Source organism: Polypterus senegalus, chromosome 2 (genome assembly GCF_016835505.1).
Source record: "Polypterus senegalus isolate Bchr_013 chromosome 2, ASM1683550v1, whole genome shotgun sequence".
Taxonomy (NCBI): domain Eukaryota; kingdom Metazoa; phylum Chordata; class Cladistia; order Polypteriformes; family Polypteridae; genus Polypterus; species Polypterus senegalus.
Window position 1 is genome coordinate 284,137,963 of NC_053155.1, and position 19,179 is coordinate 284,157,141.

At 36.3% G+C, this 19,179-nt stretch overlaps 1 protein-coding gene across 1 annotated transcript; it reads left to right on the forward strand.

The window, feature by feature from the left end:
• The first annotated feature begins 8,515 nt into the window (after positions 1–8,515).
• LOC120524565 (olfactory receptor 2AT4-like) lies at positions 8,516–9,457 on the forward strand. The gene has a single exon (XM_039746397.1). It carries the CDS (start codon positions 8,516–8,518, stop codon positions 9,455–9,457), a length of 942 nt encoding a protein of 313 aa, XP_039602331.1.
• Positions 9,458–19,179: the final 9,722 nt, after the last annotated feature.

Below are 19,179 nucleotides of genomic sequence, written 5' to 3' on the forward strand. Positions count from 1 at the left end.
AGAAATGAAAAACTACCAGTCTATTTAATAGCACATTTCTGTATTGCAGTGCTGCGGTGGACTGGCACTCTGCCTGGGGTTTGTTTCCTGCCTTGCGCACTGGGAATGGCTCCAGCAGACCCCCGTGACCCTGTGGTTAGGATATAGTGGGTTGGATAATGGATGGATGGATGGATGTATTGCAGTGCAGATGAAAAACACAAAAATATATGTAAACTCTACATGCTGCATGCTCAGTTATGAATTGAATGGGAGAGCCAGGAGTACGAGGCAATCTTACTATCACGTGCAGCACTATGCCACCTATCACCCAAAATAAAACTGAGTGCTATCTACAATTTTTTATACAATTTTCAAAGTTTTATTTATAAAATGTTTTTAAAATAGTTGTTTTTATCTTTTCAGAGCCACATTTTACTTCAAATCTTTAGAGTACTCTATCTTAACTAATAAGGTGTTGTAATATTTGTTTTCAATTTGCTTAAAAAATTACATTTACCTGATAAACATTTTCTGTTAAATACATATTTTATAGCATTCACACCTTTATGTTGAAAAGATAACACTTCTGTTTTCATTTTACTACAGTATGAAATAAATCTGAGATCTCTTGGCACACTAGTTAATGAAGAAGAGAACATTTATAATTGGGACATAATTTTCCAGTGGGGATTCATACCTGCAATGGTACAAAGACCCGTTTGTGTGTAAATGATATTTTAAAAAATGATAAATGTCTTATAAATCAACTGCTGTGCCACATGAGGGGAAATGCATGCCACAAGGGCAAAGAGAAGAAGGATAAATAGGAGTCGTCACTAAGTCAGAAGTCGTTTCAGCAAATTCAGAAACCTAGCGTCAAAACTGAAAATCTAAGGTGGTACCCAAAATTCAGAAACTAAATTTTGCCCAAACCCCAAAAACCTACATGTGATTATATTTGTCTTTAGAAACACCTACAAACAAGGATCATTTAGAAATTGAAACCTTCAACTTTTACACATAATGACCCGTGATGTTACACAGTGTGCAGTCTTGGATGTCACCTCATAGCAACCATAAAACAACTACTAAACAAACCAATATACACAAAAATGGCATTGTGGGGAGGCGCAAAATATATTAGCAACATGAAAGTGGCCTGATTCTAGGAAAAAGAGTAGCAAAAATGGATTAATTGACAAGAAACATGGCTACAAGAAAATAAAAAACAAAAATCATAAAATAAGAAAAATGTACAAACTAGCACCAAATGCAACACCAATAAATTATAAAACACATGCATTAATTATATACAACAGAAAAATGATATACTGTATAAAATAAATTCCAGCTCTGATTTCAAATCTGTAACACTGCATGTCAACTGTTTAATATCAGAGGGCAAAATAAATAAGACAAAGTAACAAACCAGAATACAATTACATGAAAATCAGTTCATTATTGTTTTGCCCTTCTTATGTAGTCAAAGTCTGTTCTATCTAGTCTAAGTGGCCACCTACCAGTTTTAAAACAGACTCTGGCCATTCTGACCATTTCCTGAAGTGGAGGAAAAGCTTTGACAATATAGCAGATGGTACCAAGTGTTACAACAAGAACAAAAAATGGGGAAAGGTTGCTAATAGTCAATCATGTTGATTAGTACGGATTTGAAGGCATCATTTAAGAGACAGTTTTGCAGCATTAACTAGTAGCTCGATGCAATGCTCTTGGCTATTAGCTTGAGACCAGTGTATCTTCGTTTTCAATAAGTCCATTCAATTTAAAGTGGTCATAACAAATAAAACAGCCAGACATTGATTTCAGAAGGAAAACAAAACTATCTTCACCTGTACATTTAAAGGGGAATTATATATGGAAGTTAATCCAACAAATATGTTGGAGCTGAGGTTGATGATCAGTGGTGCTTTTCTGATTCTGTCATATTTATGCATAGTTCATTTTCAGAAATGCTGCAAATTTTATGTATGACTTCAGTGACAGTTTCTGTTTTCTAAAATATTATAGGCAGTGTGTTTTCTATTTGATGTCTGTCTTTTGGAAACATCAGCTCTCAGGATGCACACATATCATATATGTCTCCCAAACAAAGGCACATATGCTTAATATTTAAAGATAAAGTATCTATCTGTCTATCTATCTATTATATGCCTGAGTCTAGCAAATTATCCAACAACATTATGAGTATCCATGTCTGCTAAAGAATGTGACCGTTCTGTTTAAAGTGCATGTAAATGATTTGAAGATAAGTATCATAAAGCTGGAATATGAATCCATACCTCCAAATCTGACATTATTGTCCATTCCTGGAAAAGAGTGGCTTAGAGTTTTTACATGAGGTGGAATCTATTGCTCCAATACTTAGGATCATAGCCATAAGCTTTAGATGCCAGCTTTTATTATAAATTGCCATTGCATGTTGAAGATGATCCCGAGACACCTTACATTTACAGAGCTGTAATACAGTGGATTATATATATTTTTTCAGACTTGGCACCTGGAAAGGTTAAATGACTTGCTCAGGTTTAAACAGTGAAGTGGAGGCAAGTATAGAATAGGCAAGTTCTTGGGTAAAAGTTGATTGGCTTATCCCTCATGTTATGGAGTGTCCGACTTTCTATGACAAGGTGATATGCTTGGTAATATTGGAGAATATTGGTTTATGGCTTCTGATTGACTAGAGTAATTTGAACCACTTGAGATTACTTAGCAATTTACTATGGTTGGGTCCTAAGCACCTCACATCTGAGGTTCCCCAGGCTCAGTTAAACTTGAAGAGAGACAGGGACAAACTCAGGACATGAGTAGACTATATATCGAAGTTTTTTTGGGAGGTCCTTGAAATTCCTCTAATGGAGCTACTCCTATGGTGCTGATGCAGGTAGTTTAGACATTGATTCCCAGAAAGGAAGAAATTGGCTTCAGAATGTACAGATGAACTGAAATTACCTCGACCTGAATAAAGGTTTGTGTACATGTTTACCATAAGAAGGACTGGCATCTCACCAAGAGTACTATGATGACTTATGCCCGTTGATGCGAAAATAGGCTTTGCTAAAGGAACTGGATGAGTACAATACCAGATGTAGTAATAATATGTATAAAAAAGGTACTCGGCAAAAACAAGGCCTGACAAGAGAGTTCAGGCCTTTCACATTTAAATGGATAAATTAGAAGTCACTTGTACCGTATATGCAATAGTTGTGGACCTCATAAAAAATTCTATAGTGTGTACAATATTATTAAGTATTAGTAAAAATAAACTGTAAAGTAAAATTTTTTCCTATTTTTCATTTATTTGAAATATTTAGAAAAAGTGTAAAATAAATCCAAAGAATACTACATATGCTGTATAACATATGTAATATGTATTGTTTTTAATGTAAATATTTGATTCTTTTCTATTAAGACAGGGGTTCTCAACGTCGGTCCTGGGGACCCCCTGTGGCTGCAGGTTTCCTAATCAGTGACAACACCTGATAACACTGATCTCATTTAATTATTTTTTTTTCTTTTATTCGACACTCAGAAAAGCATAGCAGCATGATTTTTACATTTATAAGACATTTAGAAAAATTTCTGCTTTTGCTCTAGATTTAAATGCTTAACTCTCTTTTGTTAATTTCATTATACTTTGGCCCTTTCTCTGTGCAGTTTTCCCCCTTCATTGTATCTTAATAATGACAACTTAAAACGAGCAGAGCCGACACCCAGGCAAACAACACTGAATAATCAAAGGCTGCAGCTACTTTAGAGTCAGACGCACTAATTAGTAAACTTAGTTTTCTAATTAATATATTGTTCCTTAAACACAGAACTTGGCAAATATCAGTTCACTTAATTAGCCCAGGAGTTCAATTAAAAACAGAAGCTGGTTGGAACAAAAACCTGCAGCAACAGGGGGTCCCCAGGACCGACGTTGAGAACCCCTGTATTAAGAGGACATTAACAACATGGAATTTAATTTTCCCTTTGCTCTAGTATGACTTTAAACATTCCCTGCTTTTCAACAATATTGTATTGCTAATACTTTTCTAGCTATGAAAGATATGCACATAATTTCTCAATTTCTGTTATTTTGAACTGTTTATTGTTACATTCTGTTCTTGAGTATCCTTCACACATGTGTTTTTCAAACTTGAAACTTACTTCTACTTACAATAAACTCCTCTAAGCTCATCACCAAGCTCAAGATCCTGTGTCTGAACATTTGCTTGTGTTACTGGGTTTTTAACTTCCTGAACAGGCAGACCCCAAGTGGTTCAACTGGGTGGTTGCAATTAATTTTCCTTCACCTTTAACACATGCACTCAGTATGGTTGTGTTCTAAGTCCTCTGTTGTACTTCTTCTATATATATAAGGCTGCACAAGACTCTAAGGCCAGGTTTTTACTTCACGTGACGCAACGCATGCTCCAGTGGATGCTACTGCTACACAAGTGTTTTACTGTTCATACTTGCGCTCATACTTTTCATAAACCTGAAAGATTCCACCAGGTGGCCGTGTGAGATATCATCATGGTGAGATTGCCTGGAACATCCATTAAATTCGGAGGACACCTTATCCTCTCTGAAAAGGATGTTTAATGATTAAATCCATCAATCCAGGGATGTGCCCATTCCAGCTAGCATTTGGCACGAGGCAGAAACAATCCCTGGACGGGGCATTAGCTAATCGCAAGGTTAATACAAGAACTCATATACACGCTGGCGTCATTTTAGAGTTACCAAATCCCCAAATCTGCATATCTTTGGAAGGAAACCGGAGCACAATGTGGAAATCCAGCAGGGAACACCAGCGACGTGACTCCCTGCAAGACAGCAGCTCTACCGCTCTCCCACCGTGTCACCCCCATGTGTGTAATTATTAACATTATTTATTATTTAAATTAAATTAATTATTTATCTGTAAAATGTAACATACATACTTTAATGCATTTCATGATGAAAGTGATATCAAGTATAAATCTAAGGATTCTAAATGTGCAGAGAGTTGGAATATCATACATTTAATGTGTTTTGTGTGGTGATCTATTGCTGCTTGTCACTACTGTCAGGTCAGGAGGAAGCCCCAGAAGCACATAGTGATTAACAACTGGGTCAATTTTAAGATGACGTTTACGACGGCCTACTTTAATGATCAACTAAACTAAGAGATTAAAGCCGAAATTTCCACTTTAACCACAAAATACACCTTTTCACCTTGTCCTTAATTTTTTTCTCTGTGGCTCAGATACAGCGCTGTACGTTCTGTTGCTGTTGTGAAGGTGCAAAAAAAAGACAGCACAGAAGATGGTATGTGAGACTTTTAAAATGTATTGTGTCATTACGATGGGGAATCTGTAACTCTTGAATGTAAAAGCACCACGAATGCATTTGTATGTTGGAATTTTGCTTCACCACATCGAACCATTCATCAAACATCGAAGCAGGCACATCGATCCGGAGGATCCTCAAAGTGCCTTTCTGTCACATGTAGATAGTAAACAGAGACTCTGACGTCACATTCCAAGTTTTATCCCACTGCACCCTCGACTTTTTGCTGGGACAGCAACTCGCACACGCGTCGCGTTAATATCTGAGGACCTGCTCAGAGGACCCGTCAAAAGATCCCGGGAACGCGTGGCAGCCATGATGCATATGTGAACACGTTCTGAGGGTGAAGTATAAATGAGCCCTAACACTAATTGGGGAGCTTGTGAAAAAACAACAGAGGCACTACCATCACCTCAGTATTAATAGCACTCCGGTGCTATCAGATACCTTGCTGTCCATATCACAGAGAACCTAACATGATCCAAACATATGAACACTTTGATAAAGAAGGCTCAGCAATGTCTTTATCTCTTCAGATTCCTCGGGGATTTCAGGTTGCTCTCCCAGTTAATAAAGGACTTCTACATATCCACCATTGAAAGGTTCCTGACAGGTAGCGTTACTTACTGGTTTGAGAGCAGCATGCAAAGGTACCACAAATCTCTGCAGAGAGTGGTGGGATCTGCTGAACACATCATTGGCTGTGCACTCCCTAACTTCCAGGACATCTACACCAAGCAATGTAGGACCAGGACAAAGAAAATGACCAGTGATACCAGCCATCCCAACAATGGCCTCTTCTCTGTGCTGCGGTCAGGAAAACTGTACATATCCCTAAGGCCCAGGTCAGAGGGACTGAGGAGGAGCTTCCATCTATAGTCCATCCTCATCTTGAATAAGGAAAGTAACTACATGATGTCCTATTGTTAACTCTCTTACATTAAGTTATTTAAGTTAAATTATCTTTATTATTTATCACATATTTTTAATTATATTAATTTTTGTTTTTATTTATAAAGGCATGAATTGATGTTTTGTCCTTTAGATTTTTCTTAGATGCACAGTCACTGGAGTTTAACAACAAACCTTTTTACTTTGTATTGTACCATATGTAAAATTTGTATGTGACAAATAAAATTCAGTTTGATTTGAAGATCCTCTTATTGTCTGTAAATATTGCCATTTTCATTTCTTTTCGTCATAATTTTTAGTAATTTTTCCTCTGTATTCCTCTTATTCACTGAGTAAATTTCCCTGTGATGATTCATGCTCTTAATGGCACTACATAAAATAAATACTGACATATTGATCTGAATAATTGGTCAATGGCAGATGGTAAAAGCCATATACCAACCATAAAATATGTACAGTATATTAGAGCATTTGGTTTAATAGTTACTATGTGTTCATTAACTGTAACATGTCTATTAGCATCCAAATTAGAAAAAAAACTTTTTTTAAATCGTAATTAATCCCATTAGGCTCAAGCCCCCACAATCCATATCTGGAATAAATGGGTTTAGAAATAAATGGATAGATAATTAGTCCCAGTGATGACTGGCACTCACTCCATTGCCCACAGCACAACAAAGAGATAAGAAGGGCTAATACACCTTTGGGCTTACACTGTGGATGTCTTCACCCTGTATTCATTTTTTATGAATTTGTTTTAGGCTACCAAAAGACAGAACAAGTCACAGGTAAGAGTCAAGTCCATTCTAAAGTAACAGCTCCCTTAAAAATATGTCTATCCTTGTCTTAATTGGTGCATTATAAAAAGCATGGCATTTAGTTAATAAATAAAGACAAGCTTTTTTTTTTCTATATTGGTACAAACATCTTATTTGTAATTACATTTGAATATTTTTAAATATGTTATTTAGTGTACCAGCAAAATGTTGCAGAAGAAGCATATAATAATAACTCCATTAATAATATAAAGGAAATAATTTAGAAAAAAAGCATATTTATGACATAATATTAATTTGTACTGCATGAATTAAAAAAGTAATAAAATTATTCTCAGTGTAAATCATGACTTAAATGTTATGATATAAGGTAGCAAACAATATTTGATATTCATAAAGTATCAATGCTTAATTTAAAATGTTAGTCTTTCATAGGGTTGCCAGATTAGAAAATTAGAAATATGGGACACTCTTAAAATCTCTCTATATTACTGTATACTGTATATATAAATTTATATATGCCCCCTACACACCCAGACGAATATATTATAGAAAGGTAGAGACATAAGTTAAAAAGATAAATGGGTTATGAGGAAAACAAAAGTAAAATCATTTAATACAAGCAAAAAAATTTTTGTAAAAGTGAAATCATTTGAAAATATTTATTTAATACAGACAACAGAGAAATATTATTATTATTTAATACAGGCAGTTAGAAACAAAGTGGGCCATGGCAAGTAGTAACACCACACTTTCTTGACGGTCACTGTATGTTGCAATGCTGATCCAGAACTGCATAGCAGCGCGGCTGGAGAGCAAAACGGTAAGAGTGTCGCTGTCCTCAGCCAACCATAGCAACTGAACAAGTCACAAACTGGCAGCTAACACTAGTTTCCTCACTACATTTGGGTTATTTTCATCAAGAGTATCTGAGAAAAGAAAGTATAATTACTTATAAAGTTAGAACTAAGTACCGTAAGAAGGTAGTAAAAATATATTAGTTTTATAAAATTTGAAAATGAACTAAATAAGGGACATTTGGGTGTCCCTGAAAGGTCAGTACGGGACAGGGGACTAAATGATCAAATATGGGACATGACCCGTATATAAGGGACGTCTGGCAAACCTAGTCTTTCAAAGAAGTGTCTGGATTCCATGTTAAGTAATTCATGATGGCAGACACATTGAATTGCTTCGCTTGTCATGAATGTTGAAATTCACAGTTACGGTGTAACTGAGTAAAACGGGGGAGGTATTCGTGATCTCTTAACAAATTAGAAGCAAATTAATATAACTCCATGACTATTGATTTCAGTTAACGGTAAAGTGTCATTAGATATTGTCCCCTCGACTACTGATATTCATCATGTTGAATTTGATTAACTGTTTTATAGCTGGTATAGGTTTGAAAAATATGCAGGCTTTGAAGAGTTATTTTAAACTATTACTACACCTTAACCTTGTTATTCTTTCCTCTGACAGCTCCTTCCTATCTCCTTCAGATGCCACAAATGAACGGATCTTTAATCACAGCTACAGAATTTATTATTGGTGGAATCCCTGGTCTTGAAAGTTATGAAAAAGAATTGTTTGCATTATTTTTGATCATTTATGTATTTACCTTATTAGGAAACGTATGCGTTATCGTGCTGATCGTGGCTGACCGCAGATTGCACACTCCTATGTACTTTTTTATCGCTAATTTGTCTCTTGTCGATTTAGTGACCACGACAACAGTGAGTCCGAAAATGTTATCCGCGTTCCTGCTTCACGACAACATAATTTCATATTCGGCGTGTTTCCTACAGATGTATGTCTTTCTTTCGTCGGAGTGCACGGTTTGTTTCATGCTGGCGGTGATGGCATTTGACCGTTATGTCGCAATATGCAATCCCTTGCGTTACAGTAGCATTATAACTAATAAGACATGCATTCTCCTAGCCGGCGGTACTTGGTTGTCAGGTTTTAGCTACCCGGCAGTCTCGGTTTATCAGACTCTTCATCTGCAATTCTGTGGCCCATACACGATTCCTTATTGCTTCTGCGACTTTCCCCCCGTGTTGCTGCTGGCGTGTTCGGACACCAGCTCAGTCATCCAGCTTGGACTTACTCTTGCGCTAGTAGGAATTAACTTCCCATTTGTGTTCGTGGATGTTTCCTATTCGAAAATCTTAATCTCGATTCTTAAAATTGCATCCAGAGATGGTCGGCGGAAAGCCTTTCTTACGTGCAGCTCACATCTGCTTTCGGTGTTTACCTTTTACGTATCCAGCGCTTTTATGTACGCACTCGTCAGATCTGAAGCAGTTTCTCTCCAGGCAAGAACGCTCATCACTCTGTCCTACGCTGTATTTTTACCCATGATTAACCCCTTGATTTATAGCTTTAGGAATAAAGACATTAAAAACGCTATAAGGAAACTGTTGTATGGATCTGTAAGTCCTTTTCCCTAACGTTTCTTAGGATTGCTTGGCTATAGCCTGAAATTTAAATCTGAATTCTCTGAACCGCTTCATGGATAAAATAGTGTCCGTTGTTTATCCTCTGTGATCTGGCTTTGTACTTAAAGTTTTTGCATTAACTTCTTCTCCTTGAAAGTGTAAAACTGAGTAAATGGTGTAAAGGAGTTTGCGGTATGAATTAATGCATACTCTAAGAAAATACTGAGAGATACAGCACATCACGCGTTTGTTTAATACTCCATCTCTCTTTTTCTCTTGTTAAAGTACTGAAGGCTCCTTATCAGCTGACCCTACCTGGCGTAGTAATCGTATCCTATTTCAAACCCAACCTCCCATACCTTGAGGAAGCCACGTCGGCCACTTTGGTGCTGCAGCACAATTTCCACCGACTGCAGGTTGAAGATTCGGCCTCCCACGCCCCCTGCCTTACACGCCACGCCCCCAGCATTCAGCGTTCTTCCTCGGTCACACTGCTTTCTTTACAGAACTAGTAACGCCGATTAACCCCGTAACCTTAAAATAGGATGATGTCGCTGTTAATATGCATTCCTTCAATCACGAGGAACAAATCCGAGTTTCTGTTTATATTATTGTCGTAGTTCTTTTTAGAAACACAAATCAATTTTATAATATATGATTTAGGATTCAATGGTTAAAAGAAAGAGGACTAACCTATTTTTAGATTACAGAAACGCCATACTAAATATACAAGTGGTTGCTGTAACTTTTATTATAGTGAATTCTATCATTCTGAATATAAAAATGCATTTTCAAATTATTTCTGGAACATCGCTGAAAAAAGGGAAAGTTCTGTTAATGACATTAACTTATTATGTTGCAAAATGAGGGATGAGTAACAGGCACGAAAATGAAGGTCTGAACTTTTCAGCTCTCAGTAAAAGAAAAAAAAACAAATTTCAAAAATTGTTTGTACTGTAATGTAAAAGTTTGAAATGATCTAGCTTACGTGGTGATCTTCATTCTCCATTGTTTGTCTTGAATTGTGTTTTGTTATACACTGTAATTATAAATGAAAAATAAATTTTAAGTGAAATTATTCATCTTTCAAACGTTTTCCTGTTTTTAATTTTAGTTCATAATTGTTCTCCATGTGAACATTATTGGAGCAAAAGAGACATATTACATAAAAATAAGCATTTGGTAAGTGGTTTTAAAACTAATGTCACTTGAGTGAGTGAGATAAGATACGGTTCTTCTACTGTCATTGCATAAAACATACATTTGAGATTTTGGTACACTGCCTGAAACGATGCTCAAAACTATACTTTTAAAAACAACACATGTAGTGAAGTGTAACTGTTTAACAGGAAAAAAGACTGGGACCCTAACTTATAGTGCCGGCTGGTGAAAAAAATTGAGGGTTGAACTCAAGCAGCGCTTTTCTATTATAATGTGCCTTTCACATCTAACTACCTATTACACAGTGTCTTTCAAATCTATCTATTATATAGTGCCTTTCATATCTATCTATCTATCTATCTATCTGGTTATTCCAGAAGCTCCCATCAATACTGTGAGGCTTGCTGCTGCCCACTCACCCAGGGCAGATGGACTCTAGCTGTTTGGAGACACATCTAAAGTGCTCAAAGTGCCGTGTCCACAACATAGCGATCATGGAGCTGCTTTAATGCCAGCTTTTCCATGTAGACCTATCTTCCTCAGACAGGTCTCGACCACCTGCAGAGTTGCCCCTCTCAGGTTCAGACCCAAGTGTGCTACACTATCATTTTCACGGCGCACTGTGCAGGGGCACACTGGTTGAAAAACATTGGTCTAGCTCCCTAGTGTTTGTTTGGTGTGTGTGTGTGTGTGCCCTGTGGTGGACTGGCACTCTGCCTGGGGTTTGTTTCCTGCCTTGCACCCTGTGTTAGCTGGGATTGGCTCCAGCAGACCCCCGTGACCCTGTATTAGGATATAGTGGGTAGGATAATGGATGGATGGATAGGTGACTATGGCTACTTTCATACCCCCGTCATTGTCCACAATGCCTCAACATTTTTAACGGCAAACAGAGACAGCAAAAAAGACATTACTTACACCACATCGAGTTAGCCAACTCCGTTTGTCATAACAAGAGTGGGAAAAGTCTGTGTGTAAGCTTGTCCTAAATCACTTGCCTGCTGCTGAATTCTTAAGTAAGGTTGGTCCGATCCAAACTCCTTAATCTTCTTTTTTTTTTTCTTCAAATAAACTATTTATGATGAAATGATTCATTAAAGAAATGACTACATTTTCTTTGATTTCTGATCTTCCACTTGAAGTTGCCATCTCTGTAATGTCGCTCATCTGTAATTCAACTAATGGCCTATTGACGTGAACTTGAAATAGTGTGTCAACGATTGTCCAGTTATCCAGTATTGCTGCCAATAAATTTAGGAGTTGTGTATCTGGAAAAATCGGAAAGCACCCAATTAAAAGAGCAGCCTTAAGTCACCTATTGGCCAGAAGATCAAGGACTTGCATAGCCTCTCGGTTGGCTGGCACACTTCAGTCAGAAAATACAGGTTTTGACTCAAAAATGAAATAAATACAAGTAGGAACCAGTTTTTAATGGATGTTGAAATGTGTTGACACCAGGCACGTTATGCAACTGAACAAATTTATTTAATGATTATTATGTACTTATGAAAAAAGTGACACAGACCTACTCTTAAATTGTTTTGTAGATATTATCAAATGTTTTTCTAAAGAAATGCAAAAATTACATTATTGAAAGCTGACTGCCTTTAATGTATTTTGGCATTAAACTAACATATTGATTCAGATTTTAAAATTAACTTTAAAATGTTTTGTTTGGGTGGAGACAATAACTACAAATGTGATAAATGGAGGTATATTTTTTGTAAATAAGATTAACATTATTAGGTCATTGGTCATACTGCCTTGCCTAGGAGCCATTTCTTCCCAGATTGTCTTCTGCTGTCTCTGACCTGAGCTGGTATCATTGTCTCTCTTGTCTGATTTGGTGCAATGCCGGTGTCCTGTGAATTACCCTCTCTAGAGTGTCCTCTCTTTATTAGTTAAGAAGGTTTTTGATTTTGTCGGACCAAGTATTGTTACCTTAATAAACACTAGCTTGATTTCTGGTTGTGTTTCTGCTGTCAGGAAACATGCAAATAAAATAAAAACAAATAAAATCTGGACCCCTGTAATTTGTCAAATTTCAAGCTACCCTTTTTAATTCTTTAATAATAATTCTTTGCATCTATATAGCACTTTTCTCACTACTCAAAGTGCTCAGCAATTGCAGGTTAAGGGCCTTGCTCAAGGGCCCAACAGAGCAGAGTCCCTATTGGCATTTATGGGATTTGACCCAGCAACCTTCCAATTGCCAGTGCAGATCCCTAGCCTCAGAGCCACCACTCCGCCTAAAAGTTTTAGAAAAAGTTGTTCTTACTCAATTACAAACATTTTAGGATGAAAATAGTATTCTGGAAAAAAAACCCAATCTGGATTAACATCTTATTACAGCACTGAAGCAGCCTTGTTAAAGATTTACAATGCCCTCTTCCTAACTACTGATGCTGGAGATTCTGCTATTCTTGTAATGCTAGATCTTGCCTCTGCTTTTGACACTGTGGATCATGGGATTCTTTTCCCACCTTGAAAAGTATGTAGGCATCCAAGGTAAAATCCTTAAATGATTTAAATCTTATCTAAGCAATAGTAGTTTTTCTACTCACTTGGGTGAGTTCTCATCATCTTTAGCCAAACTTGCTTACAGAGTTCCGCAAATGTTCTGCAGGGCCCCATTCTTGGACCAGTTCTCTTTCTGATATACATGTTACCTTTAGGCCATTGTGAAGAAGTAGGGCTTCTCCTTTCATTGCTGTGCTGATGACACTCAAATCTATTTGCCACTAAAATCAAAGCCGAGTGAGACAATACAGATGCTCCATGCATGCTTGAATAATATTAAAACCTGGATGGCAATAAATTTTCGTTAACCAAATGATAATAAAACTGAGATTGTGGTGTTCAAAAGCTCAGAAACTTTGAGTGTCTCTGATGTTGCTCTTGGGGACCTTGCCATATATCATAAAGCTTCAATTAGGAATGTAGACATCATTTTTGACAGCTCATTCAAACCCTACAAAAAGATAAATTCTGTGGTTAAATGCAACTTTTTGCAGCTGAGACTTTTAGATAAGGAAAAGGCTTTTCTTTCTTTTAGTGATCTTGAAAAAGCCGTCCATGCTTTTATAATATCTCGTTTGGACTATTGCAATTCGTTGTATGTAGGTGTTGATCAGGCTTGTTACAAGGCCTAAACTTAATGCAGAACATCGCTGCTCACTTATTGACTGGCTCTTGTAAGAGTGATCAACTGACCTCTATTCAGTAGCTTCTAGTTCATTTCAGAATTGATTTTAAAATTCTATTACTTGTTTTTAAATATTTGAATGCAACAGCCCCATTTTACTTTTTGGAACTTCTTCACATGTATGTGCCAACAAGAACACTGCGGTCTACTAGGCAGTTAGTTGTGCCGAGGTCAAGGCTGAAGTAAAGTTTGGAATTCAGGCTTTTGCGGTGGCTGCTCCTTTTTTTCCAGTATGCCTTGCCTTATTATATTAGGTCGGCTCCAACATTGGCCATTTTTAAGTCATCATCTATCTGTTCTCACTAGTTTTGACCCTGCAAGAAATTGATATTACTTTTGTACTTTCAAGTTTATAAATATGTATAGTATGTATGGGTGAGGTATTTTGAGTTTATCTTTTATAAAATGGGTGGTTATGCTTATAGTTTTGTGATGTTTACAAATTAATTTTACTTGGAAGGCCCTAATACAAGGAGTAAGAGATTAATCCAAGAAAAAGATTAAATACAGATATACAATAAACTGTTCAAAATTACTTTTAAACAAAAACAACAATGAAAATGGTCACTTGTGAGACTCCCTGTGTTGCATCTATAGATAGCAAAACCTGCCAAACAATGGAAAGTCCAGGATTATCAAGGTATTTGGAAAGTTCTAATTCAAAAATCTATCAATTACGAGGGACGTTCAAAAGGTTTCCGCACTTTTATATTTTTGTTGGAAACAGTGAAGGCGGGAGGAGTAGTAACTGGGCATTAACAAGTTGGTACGACACTAGGAAAATTGCATTGCAAAAGAAGGTGACTATGTAGAAAGTGATATGATTTATGTTTGAAATTCTTAATAAATAGAGTTCAAAAAAGTAAAGAAACTTTTTGAACATCCATTGTATACAACTGCTCTTCTCCTTCTCTTCCTATGGACTATGGGAGGCCGTGGAGTGGACTGTAGAACACCAGGGACATGGAAGGCCGAGTCCTCAACATGCAGCTGATCTGCTGCAGTGGCATTCCTCAAGTATAGGGGTCGCGATACATTACGAGCCTTCATTTTGGTGTGTATCACCCACCTACAGAATATACGGTAGTCCCTTCGCTTTCCTTCTTTACCCTCTTGGATTCCAACTTAATTAGATTCTATAGACTGCAACAGGTACAGATACAGTAACAACACAGAACTCAAGAACATTGAGCGATATGACCTTTAATGGAAACTGGGACAGAAGGTATCAACTGTCAAAAACTGGGGATGAATATATTTTAAAGCAGTTCTGTAAAATGTATATGGGCTGAATTATAAGTCAAGAATTTTACATTGGAAATGAAACGCTGTCACTTAATGATTTTCACCCAAGGTTTTTATTTATTAATATGTGTAACAAATAAAATAACGTGTACGTTGTTAGCTAAATAAAATTTATCATCATTTATTGGAAATGTATAATGATTAATTGAAATTTAAGTCTTCAGTAGTTTCTTTTGTGCAATTTTTCTAAGTACTACTAAATAAAGTATATTATAAAATAATGTAACACACTCAAACCTGTTTAATTCAATTCAGAGCCACAGAGGCCCAAGCGTATTCTGGCAGATGTGAGCAAACGGCAGGAAGCTATGGGAGAACAGTATTGACTAATAAATAAATAAGTGTGCCATGGTTAGGATTGTGGCATAGAGGTTAGGACTATGAAATTCCATCTCTGAGGTTTTTGGTTGAAATGCTGCTAATGTGAGACCATGAGCAAGTCACTTAAGCTGCATGTGCTCCAACTGGACAAACAAAAGACATATAACCAATTGCATCTGAAATGTTGTAAGTCGATTTGGATAAAGGAGTTTCACAAGTAATAATTACAAAATGTGACAATAGCAACATGAACTGTGAGTAAATGTGTCACGAAAATATATTTGTGTTGTTTATTTATTTCTGTATTTAATTATTTCTTAAGAGATCTATTTCAGGGACACATACACAATATGAAATAAGACGTTAAATGAAAACTTTCACTTTTCAGCGTTGAGAAGGCGGGTTCCAGCGAGTACTGTTTTATGATTTGTAAATCGTCGATAGAGAGGACGTTAACCTTCAATCGTCAATGACCATATTTACAGCAGACACTTCAGATGCAAACTTCCAATGATGAATTCAGAGTCTTATAGTAATTTTAGGCAACTTCTATCCAACTCACACAGTCAGAACTTTAAGCATGCTTATAAGCCACTAGATTCCTAAGTAGAGTAAAGTGTATAAATACACCCTGCAGGTGATTCACCAATCAATAAACGGCACTTTGTAGAGCCCACCCTCTCAAATTTGAAAAGTAAAAGTGATGGTTTTCATTCCAGGGCTTATTTCATTTTACGTGCTGTTTCAGTTTCAGTCAGAAATTAAATACACAAAGAAATAAACATAATTTGTGACACACTGAATTATTTATTCTCACAATCTTTCTGTTATTATGTATTTACTGTCACATTACTTTTATGTATTTGTTTGTTTGTTTGTTTACTTATTTATTTGTTTATTTAACGTTGTGCAATCAGTGCTCCATAGGAAACATCCCTGAGGAGATCACACACACAAACAGGGCCAGTCTGGAATGATCTGTAAACTTTAATTACTTTAGGGATGTGGGAAGAAAACTGGATAACCAAAAAGAAAGACTTCACAGACATGAGGGAAACTTACAAATTCCTATAAAAAACAATGACTTGGTGCAGGATTCAAACCCAGCACGGTGGATCTGTGAAGCCGTTGATGTATGTGCCGTGCTACAAATATAAGAAAGTTAGAAAACATTCCAAAACAACACAACCCTAAATTCAAGTAGGATCAAGAAACTGATGAATATTTGGATGATGCATGTGGCAAATTCAGCCTTAAAAAATGTATTTTTAGTTAAACTCAAATATTTTACAAAATTCACAGTTTATCACAACTTACTCTTTGCCTAATGTAGTCCTGAGTTGTACCCCACTGGGCCATTTATTCTTAGTTTTTTAAATAAAATGGTAACTCAAAAATAAATAAATGTGGGTATATAGGAATAACTATCTTTTTTGATAATCTTTGATTAATCATCATCATTTCATTTGGGACAGGATTGCTCTGAAAACATCTGTAGTTGTAGAAAAGTTTGCATTTTATGAATTGCAATATTTTCCTTTGTACTTAAAGATCACTAAGGTTTTCATATTAAGAAATGTTATAATCAGATAGAAGCTTCTGCATTTTATTTATATTGTGTTTTATCAGATTGATTGCACAAAGAATTTTAAGTTAGATATACAAATCTATCTGTGTGCCTTTTGTTTTCTTATTTCTACATCTGTTATGCACTTTTTAAATTTTAAAATACAATTTAAACCTCTCTTCCTGCACTTGATCATTCACAGGTGGAACCAACAGAGAATTAGATGCTCCTGGGGCGGCATGGTGGCGCAGTGGGTGGTGTTGCTGCCTCTCAGTTAGGAAACTAGGATTCGCTTCCTGGGTCCTCCCTGCGTGGAGTTTGCATGTTCCCCCCGTGCCTGCGTGGGTTTCCTCCGGGTACACTGGTTTCCTCCCACAGTCCAAAGACATGAAGGTTAGGTGCATTGGCGATTCTAAATTGTGCTTGGTGTGTGGGTGTTTGTGTGTCCGCACCCTGCGGTGGGCTGGCACACTGCCTGGGGTTTGTTTCTTGCCTTGTGCCCTGGGATTGGCTCTTTATGGATGGATCTTTAAATAATAGTAATACTCTTAAAAGAGTACTCTATCTTAACTAATAAGGTGTTGTAATATTTGTTTTCAATTTGCTTAAAAATTACATTTACCTGATAAACATTTTCTGGAAAATACATATTTTATAGCATTCACACCTTTATGTTGAAAAGATAACACTTCTGTTTTCATTTTACTACAGTATGAAATAAATCTGAGATCTCTTGGCACACTAGTTAATGAAGAAGAGAACATTTATAATTGATACATCATTTTCCAGTGGGGATTCATACCTGCAATGGTACAAAGACCCGTTTGTGTGTAAATGATATTTTAAAAAATGATAAATGTCTTATAAATCAACTGCTGTGCCACATGAGGGGAAATGCATGCCACAAGGGCAAAGAAAAGAAGGATAAATAGGAGTCGTCACTAAGTCAGAAGTCGTTTCAGCAAATTCAGAAACCTAGCGTCAAAACTGAAAATCTAAGGTGGTACCCAAATTCAGAAACTAAATTTTGCCCAAACCCCAAAAACCTACATGTGATTATATTTGTCTTTAGAAACACCTACAAACAAGGATCATTTAGAAATTGAAACCTTCAACTTTTACACATAATGACCCGTGATGTTACACAGTGTGCAGTCTTGGATGTCACCTCATAGCAACCATAAAACAACTACTAAACAAACCAATATACACAAAAATGGCATTGTGGGGAGGCGCAAAATATATTAGCAACATGAAAGTGGCCTGATTCTAGGAAAAAGAGTAGCAAAATGGATTAATTGACAAGAAAATGGCTACAAGAAAATAAAAAACAAAAATCATAAAATAAGAAAAATGTACAAACTAGCACCAAATGCAACACCAATAAATTATAAAACACATGCATTAATTATATACAACAGAAAAATGATATACTGTATAAAATAAATTCCAGCTCTGATTTCAAATCTGTAACACTGCATGTCAACTGTTTAATATCAGAGGGCAAAATAAATAAGACAAAGTAACAAACCAGAATACAATTACATGAAAATCAGTTCATTATTGTTTTGCCCTTCTTATGTAGTCAAAGTCTGTTCTATCTAGTGTAAGTGGCCACCTACCAGTTTTAAAACAGACTCTGGCCATTCTGACCATTTCCTGAAGTGGAGGAAAAGCTTTGACAATATAGCAGATGGTACCAAGTGTTACAACAAGAACAAAAAATGGGGAAAGGTTGCTAATAGTCAATCATGTTGATTAGTACGGATTTGAAGGCATCATTTAAGAGACAGTTTTGCAGCATTAACTAGTAGCTCGATGCAATGCTCTTGGCTATTAGCTTGAGCCCAGTGTATCTTCGTTTTCAATAAGTCCATTCAATTTAAAGTGGTCATAACAAATAAAACAGCCAGACATTGATTTCAGAAGGAAAACAAAACTATCTTCACCTGTACATTTAAAGGGGAATTATATATGGAAGTTAATCCAACAAATATGTTGGAGCTGAGGTTGATGATCAGTGGTGCTTTTCTGATTCTGTCATATTTATACATAGTTAATTTCCAGAAATGCTGCAAATTTTATGTATGACTTCAGTGACAGTTTCTGTTTTCTAAAATATTATAGGCAGTGTGTTTTCTATTTGATGTCTGTCTTTTGGAAACATCAGCTCTC